The sequence below is a fragment of the Oncorhynchus clarkii genome, unplaced genomic scaffold, assembly GCF_045791955.1.
Source record: "Oncorhynchus clarkii lewisi isolate Uvic-CL-2024 unplaced genomic scaffold, UVic_Ocla_1.0 unplaced_contig_11814_pilon_pilon, whole genome shotgun sequence".
NCBI classification, from domain to species: Eukaryota; Metazoa; Chordata; class Actinopteri; order Salmoniformes; family Salmonidae; genus Oncorhynchus; species Oncorhynchus clarkii.
Window position 1 is genome coordinate 12,673 of NW_027259584.1, and position 8,659 is coordinate 21,331.

Below are 8,659 nucleotides of genomic sequence, written 5' to 3' on the forward strand. Positions count from 1 at the left end.
GAACATTCTAGAGCAGTTTTTTGGGGGGAGGAGGGGATAAAAGATTTTGAAGACAGTATGAACGTATTTATCTACTTCAGAAGCTATATATTTTTTTCCACAGCCGTGTACAACAACACATCATGAAGCTAGCACATTTGTGCCCTTCTGTCCACCAGGTAGACATTACCACAGGCCCATACACAGGGTTGGGTCCGGCCCTGCCTGTGTACTGTCGGATGCACAACAATGCCGTGTGTCCTCGTTACAGTAGTGTTGTTTCTTCTTTTGAAATGGGTACGTCCTCCATTAGACAGAGACATGTCATCAATGTTGAATAAAGGAGCCCGCCTGCGCAGCTGGAATATTCCGTGTTTCATGTCTAGACCGGGGGGATACATCTGACAGGAACCCTAGAGAGGCAACTAGAGGAACTCGTTTCACATGCTCAGTCCCTGTCGAGGCAAAGATAATGCCCCATATGCACACCATGCTGGACTCATTATGGAAATACATTTTGTCCGTGTCGGCCACGTTTTTTATGTAGCGAAGGGGAAATGTACATTTTATATTCTGTCTCCTGTCCTCACATCGTATCTCTCTCTCTCTCTCTCTCTCTCTCTCTCTCTACTGTAGATGTGTGTGTGTGCATGTGAATGTGTATGTGTGTGTGTGTGTGTGTGTGTGTGTGTGTGTGTGTGTGTGTGTGTGTGTGTGTGTGTGTGTGTGTGTGTGTGTGTGTGTGTGTGTGTGTGTGTGCATGTTAATGTGTGTGTGTGCATGCGGATGGATGACAGTAGGGCCTTGATTGGCCACAGTAAATGACTGGGCAAGATTAGTGTGGTAATTAAGTGTATCTGGGGCCAGAGATATGATGCTCTCTGTTGACTGGTCCTGCTCTGGTCCTGCTCTCTTCTCCTCTCTGTTGACCCAGCCACATTATACAGCTCTCCTCTCCTCTCTGTTGACCCAGCCACATTACACGGCTCTCCTCTCCTCTCCTCTCCTCTCCTCTCCTCTCCTCTCCTCTCCTCTCCTCTCCTCTCCTCTCCTCTCCTCTCCTCTCTGTTGACCCAGCCACATTATAAAGCTCTCCTCTCTTCTCTGTTGACCCAGCCACATTATACAGCTCTCCTCTCCTCTCCTCTCCTCTCCTCTCCTCTCCTCTCTGATGACCCAGCCACATTATACAGCTCTCCTCTCTTCTCTGTTGACCCAGCCACATTACACAGCTCTCATCTCCTCTCCTCTCCTCTCCTCTCCTCTCCTCTCCTCTCCTCTCCTCTCCTCTCCTCTCCTCTCCTCTCCTCTCCTCTCCTCTCCTCTCTGTTGACCAAGACACATTACACAGCTCTCCTCTCCTCTCCTCTCCTCTCCTCTCCTCTCCTCTCCTCTCCTCTCCTCTCCTCTCCTCTCCTCTCCTCTCCTCTCCTCTCCTCTCTTCTCCTCTCCTCTCCTCTCCTCTCCTCTCCTCTCCTCTCTGTTGACCCAGCCACATTACACAGCTTCCTTTCATCTCCGCCAACCCTCTCCTTCCCTCTCCCCCACCCCTCTCCTTCCCTCTCATCTCCTCCACCCCTCTCTTCACCTCTTCTCCCCTCTACTTCCCCCTTCTCCACCCCTCTCCTTCCCTCTTCTTCACCCCTCTCCTTCCCTCTCCTTCACCTCTCTCCTTCTCTCTCTTCTCCTCCACTCTCCTTCCCTCTCCTCCACGCCTCCTTCCCTCTCTTCCTCCCCCTCACCATCTTACTCCTCCCCTCCCTTCCTTCATCTCTCCCTTTGAGTGATTTGTGATGAATTGCTGTCCTTTAGTTGTGTCTGAGACTGGAAGATGTTAATTCCCCGAGCCATTTGGTCCTGTCTGCCCTGGATTCAGCCTGTCGTCAGCCTTGATTCAGCCCTGCCTCAGCCTTGATTCAGCCTGGCCTCAGCCTTGATTGAGCCTGGCCTCAGCCCTGCCTCAGCCTTGATTCAGCCTGGCCTCAGCCTTGATTCAGCCTGGCCTCAGCCCTACCTCAGCCTTGATTCAGCCTGGCCTCAGCCTTAATTCACCCTTGATTAAGCCTGGACTCAGCCTTGATTCAGCCTGGCCTCAGCCTTGATTCAGCCTTGAATCAGCCTGGCCTCAGCCTGGCCTCTGGCCTCTGCCTTGATTCAGCCTTGAATCAGCCTGGCCTCAGCCTGGCCTCTGGCCTCAGCATGGATTCAGCCTGGCCTCAGCCTTTATTGTGCTGACTGTCCGCAGGACTGCTGCTGCAAACCACAGAGACAGGGGAATGCGGTTTTGGAGAATGAAAAATGGGGCTAAGAATCAAACCTGTCTTGCCACAACCATACATTTTAAAAAGCGTTGATGTATAAATAAGATATGCTGATCAAGTCACCTGCACAGCCTGTTAGTAATGTCTCATCCTTCCTTCCTTTGATCCTGATGTTTGAGGAAGGCCGTGAGGAGAGTTTGTCGACTTTTGTTGAGTTAGTCATTGCAATATATGACATCCACACATTTTTTTTCTGACTGACCCAAACTGCCATTGCTGTCCTGTCAAACTCTCCAAGCTCCCTCTTCCTCTTCTGTCTGTCATCTATCTGTCTGTCATGCAGGTCTGAGTTGAGACATCCTTTAAGCAGAGCTTCTCCCCAGACAGCTAGGTATTCTATCAGCATGGGGACCGTGCGTTAATGAAGGGGACAAAGGGGATATCGTGTGGCTCGTACTCCTCTCTGCATACATCTGCGTGACTATGATCACCGTACAAATCAAATCCCCTGCGATGACGGCCGATGGTGTGCCGGGATAATTGCCAGACGGGGTCCAATAAGCCCTTTGTAATGGAACTCTGTCAATCAATTCACACCGCATTTCTTTCTCTCTCTCTCTCTCTCTCTCTCTCTCTCTCTCTCTCTCTGTCTCTCTCTCTCTCTCTCTCTCTCTCTCTCTCTCTCTCTCTCTCGCTCTCTCTCGCTCTCTCTCTCTCTCTCTCTCTCTCTCTCTCTCTCTCTCGATCTCTCTCTCTCTCTCTCTCTCTCTCTCTCTCTCTCTCTCTCTCTCGATCTCTCTCTCTCTCTCTCTCTCTCTCTCTGTCTCTCTCTCTCTCTCTCTCTCTCTCGCTCTCTCCTGGGTGTTTGCTCAAATTGAATAAAGAAATGAAAGAATATGAGTCTCGTGAAATTTGTTCCACTGTGATTCGGATTGTGGGAAAGAATGCTTTGATTTCATGAAGTGGGGGAGAGCAAAAGCACAAGGAGGGGAAGGTTATTCCTTTGTCTGGCTCTAGTAATATATCAGATATAACTGCCCTGGATGTTATGGCAAATAGATAAGATAAGTAAGTAAGAGGTTTTACACTTGAGTTGGCAAAAAAAAGCTATTAGACTTTAGGCCATGTCATGTAATTTGCACACTCCTCTTCATAGTTTATCCATTATGTGAACTAAATACGGATAGTTTCAATATAGAGGCAACCGTGAACTTTACATGTATTGTCTTTTGCCCCCATTCTAGCAATCCATCATTTTGTCCTTACCTGTCCCTCACCTGTCCGCCACCTGTCCTCACCTGTCCTCACCTGTTCTCACCTGTCCTCACCTGTCCGTACCTGTCTTCAACTGTCCTCACCTGTCCTCACCTGTCCTCACCTGTCCGTACCTGTCTTCAACTGTCCTCACCTGTCCAAGATGCAAGATGCAGTAGATGGTATAGAGTACAGTATATACATATGAGATGAGTAATGTAGCGTATGTAAACATTATATGAAGTGGCATTGTTTAATGTGGCTAGTGGTACATTTTTTCCATAAATGTAAATGTTTACATTATTAAAGTGGCTGGAGATTTGAGTCAGTATGTTGGCAGCAGCCACTCAATGTTAGTGGTGGCTGTTTAACAGTCTGATGACCTTGAGATAGAAGCTGTTTTTCAGTCTCTTGGTCCCAGCTTTGATGCACCTGTACTGACCTCGCCTTCTGGATGATAGCGGGGTGAACAGGCAGTGGCTCGGGTGGTTGTTGTCCTTGATGATCTTTATGGCCTTCCTGTGACATCGGGTGGTGTAGGTGTCCTGGAGGGCAGGTAATTTTCCCCCGGTGATGCGTTGTGCAGACCTCACTACCCTCTGGAGGGCCTTACGGTTGTGGGTGGCGCAGCTGCCGTACCAGGCGGTGATACAGCCCGACAGGATGCTCACGATTGTGCAAAGAAGGCCAGGGGCGTAGATCAGTTAACCAGTCCGTATCTGGTGTGACCACCGTTTGCCTCGTGCAGCGCGACACATCACCGTTTGCCATATCCACTGACAATCGCAAAGATGATTCTAGAGTGTCAATGAGGTGACCATTAAGACCACATGTAGCTAGAATTAAATCATGTCAAATCTAGCAGGAAGCTGTGAATTAGGAACAGCAATAAGAAGCTAAATGACAAGTGAGGTAAATCTATTTCTATTTATTTCAAAGGTTTACGCTTCACGCGTTTTGTTGTCCCCATATGGCATGTCAGGAGCAACATTCTATTGTCATGTCAGGAGCAACATTCTATTGTCATGTCAGGAGCAACATTCTATTGTCATGTCAGGAGCAACATTCTATTGTCATGTCAGGAGCAACATTCTATTGTCATGTCAGGAACAACATTCTATTGTCATGTCAGGAACAACATTCTATTGTCATGTCAGGAGCAACATTCTATTGTCATGTCAGGAGCAACATTCTATTGGCATGTCAGGAGCAACATTCTAGTGTCATGTCAGGAGCAGCATTCTATTGTCATGTAAGGAACAACATTCCGTTGTCATGTCAGGAGCAACATTCTATTGTCATGTCAGGAGCAACATTCTATTGTCATGTCAGGAACAACATTCTATTTTCATGTCAGGAGCAACATTCTATTGTCATGTCAGGAGCAACATTCTATTGTCATGTCGGCAACAACATTCTATTGTTATGTCAGGAGCAACATTCTAGTGTCATGTCAGGAGCAACATTCTATTGTCATGTCAGGAGCAACATTCTATTGGCATGTCAGGAGCAACATTCTATTGTCATGTCAGGAGCAACATTCTATTTTCATGTCAGGAGCAACATTCTATTGTCATGTCAGGAGCAAAATTCTATTGTCATGTCAGGAGCAACATTCTACTTTCCTGTCAGGAGCAACATTCTATTTTCCTGTCAGACACAACATTCTATTTTCATGTCAAGAGCAACATTCTATTTTCTCATTCAATATATTAGTGGACTCAGGATGACCCCCTCTCTGAGGTTATGGGTCACCATAAAGTAGGAGACCTTCTCCTGAGGCTTAGGTCGGGGGCTATAACTCAGCTAAAAGCCCGTCCAAATGACAGGTTCTCTCTGTTTTGGTCTGGGTCCGGTACTGAGGGAACAGATAAGGAACGAGCATATGACAAGTCACCTGTCTGTCTATGCACCTGTCTGTCTGTATGTTCACCTGTCTGTCTATATGTTCACCTGTCTGTCTGTATGTTCACCTGTCTGTCTGCATGTTCACTTGTCTGCCTCCTGGTGTACCTGTCTGTCTGTATGTTCACCTGTCTGTCTGTATGTTCACCTGTCTCTCTGTATGTGCACCTGTCTGTCTGTATGTTCACCTGTCTCTCTGTATGTGCACCTGTCTGTCTGTATGTTCACCTGTCTGTTTGTATGTTCACCTGTCTGTTTGTATGTTCACCTGTCTGTCTGTATGATCACCTGTCTGTCTGTATGTGCACCTGTCTGTCTGTCTGTCTGTATGCGCACCTGTCTGTCTGTATGTGCACCTGTCTGTCTGTATGATCACCTGTCTGTCTGTCTGTATGTGCACCTGTCTGTCTGTATTATCACCTGTCTGTCTCCTGGTGCACCTGTATGTCTGTATGTCTGTCTGTATGTGCACCTGTATGTCTGTATGTTCACCTGTCTGTCTGTATGTGAACCGGTCTGTCTCCTGGTACACCTATCTGTCTGTATGTCTACCTGTCTGTCTTTACATGCCGGTCTGTCTGTCTGTCTGTCTGTCTGTCTGTCTGTCTGTCTGTCTGTCTGTGTGTCCATTAAACCTTTTGAAATTCCACACCTTTGGCAAATTCATAATTCCTGACGTTCTACGAGCTATAGAGGTGAGTGAATTTTCATATTACTTTAAAATATACACATTTAATGTAAAGCACCACCTCACAAGTATTGCTAAAATGCTATTATTTGTCTCTTTGTGTGACTCCAATAATTAAGGAAAGGTCATAGGTGAATTTTATTGATATCGCCTGGTCTGTTAACGTGGGGAAAAAAGAACAAACTCTGTATTTTTGGGTTGTGCGCTGCATGACTGCCTTGTCCATGTCTGCCTGTTGCATGACTGCCTGTTGCATGACTGCCTGCTCCATGTCTGCCTGTTGCATGACTGCTTGTTGCATGACTGCCTGCTCCATGTCTGCCTGCTCCATGTCTGCCTGTTGCATGACTGCCTGCTCCATGTCTGCCTGCTCCATGACTGCCTGTTGCATGACTGCCTGTTGCATGACTGCCTTGTCCATGTCTGCCTGTTGCATGACTGCCTTGTCCATGTCTGCCTGTTGCATGTCTGCCTGTTGCATGACTGCCTTGTCCATGTCTGCCTGCTCCATGTCTGCCTGTTGCATGACTGCCTTGTCCATGTCTGTCTGTTGCATGTCTGCCTGTTGCATGACTGCCTTGTCCATGTCTGCCTGTTGCATGACTGCCTTGTCCATGTCTGCCTGTTGCATGACTGCCTGTTGCATGACTGCCTGCTCCATGTCTGCCTGTTGCATGACTGCCTGTTGCATGACTGCCTGTTGCATGACTGCCTTGTCCATGTCTGCCTGTTGCATGACTGCCTGTTGCATGACTGCCTGCTCCATGTCTGCCTGTTGCATGACTGCCTGTTGCATGTCTGCCTGTTGCATGTCTGCCTGCTCCATGTCTGCCTGCTCCATGTCTGCCTGTTGCATGTCTGCCTGCTCCATGACTGCCTGTTGCATGACTGCCTGTTGCATGACTGCCTGTTGCATGTCTGCCTGTTGCATGTCTGCCTGCTCCATGTCTGCCTGCTCCATGTCTGCCTGTTGCATGACTGCCTGCTACATGTCTGCCTGTTGCATGTCTGCCTGTTGCATGCCTGCCTGTTGCATGTCTGCCTGCTCCATGTCTGCCTGTTGCATGACTGCCTGCTACATGACTGCCTGCTCCATGTCTGCCTGTTGCATGTCTGCCTGTTGCATGTCTGCCTGCTCCATGTCTGCCTGCTCCATGTCTGCCTGTTGCATGACTGCCTGCTACATGTCTGCCTGTTGCATGTCTGCCTGTTGCATGTCTGCCTGTTGCATGTCTGCCTGCTCCATGTCTGCCTGTTGCATGACTGCCTGCTACATGACTGCCTGCTCCATGTCTGCCTGTTGCATGTCTGCCTGTTGCATGACTGCCTGTTGCATGTCTGCCTGCTACATGTCTGCCTGTTGCATGTCTGCCTGTTGCATGTCTGCCTGCTACATGTCTGCCTGTTGCATGTCTGCCTGTTGCAGGTCTATCTGCTACATGTCTGCCTGCTACATGTCTGCATGCTCCATGTCTGCCTGTTGCATGTCTGCCTGTTGCATGTCTGCCTGCTACATGTCTGCCTGTTGCATGTCTGCCTGCTCCATGTCTGCCTGTTGCATGTCTGCCTTCTACATGTCTGCATGCTCCATGTCTGCCTGCTGCATGTCTGCCTGTTGCATGTCTGCCTGTTGCATGTCTGCCTGCTACATGTCTGCCTGTTGCATGTCTGCCTGCTACATGTCTGCATGCTCCATGTCTGCCTGTTGCATGTATGCCTTCTACATGTCTGCCTGCTACATGTCTGCCTGTTGCATGTCTGCCTGCTACATGTCTGCCTGTTACATGTCTGCCTGTTGCATGTCTGCCTGTTGCATGTCTGCCTGTTGCATGTCTGCCTGTTGCATATCCGCCTGCTGTATGACAGCCTGCACGTTATGGAGTTCTGTTAACTTGGTCAACTCTGTTATGGTATTGCATTACAATCATGGTTGCTGAGGTGAAGGATTAAGTTGACGCTTTAGCTTGAGGAAACTCCTTCTGAATTGATGAGACAAATTTAGCTCATTGTTATGAGGAGGGGGTGACAGAGGCTGACCGTGAAGCTGCAATCTGACATTGTCACCCCCTCCCTCAACACTCCCCTTATTCCAGGCTACATAAACCCCTAATTGAACCCCTTATTCCAGGCTACATAAACCCCTAATTGAACCCCTTATTCAAGGCTACATAAACCCCTAATTGAACAACTTATTCCAGGCTAGATAAACCCCTAATTGAACCCCTTATTCCAGGCTACATAAACCCCTAATTGAACCCCTTATTCCAGGCTACATAAACCCCTAATTTAACCTCTTATTCCAGGCTACATAAACCACTAATTGAACCCCTTATTGCAAGCATTGCGCTACTCCCGCAATAACATCTGCTAAACACATGTCACGCCCTGATTTTGTTTCACCTGTCCATGTGACTGTCTCCACCCCCTCCACGTGTCGCTTATTTTCCCCGGTGTATTTATCCCTGTGTTTCCTGTCTCTCTAAACCAGTATATTTATCCCTGTGCTTCCTGTCTTTCTGTACCAGTGTATTTATCCCTGTGCTTCCTGTCTCTCTGTACCAGTGTATTTATC

The 8,659-nt window shown here is 48.2% G+C and overlaps 1 protein-coding gene across 1 annotated transcript; it reads right to left on the reverse strand.

Annotated features, from left to right (window-relative positions):
* Nucleotides 1-6,271: 6,271 nt before the first annotated feature.
* LOC139400336 (uncharacterized protein slr1819-like) lies at nucleotides 6,272-7,063 on the reverse strand (the record flags this gene model as incomplete). The annotated part of the gene is made up of 1 exon (XM_071145303.1): nucleotides 6,272-7,063. A coding segment is annotated over exon 1 (792 nt), but the record flags the coding sequence as incomplete, so codon positions are not given.
* Between the last annotated feature and the right edge of the window lie 1,596 nt (nucleotides 7,064-8,659).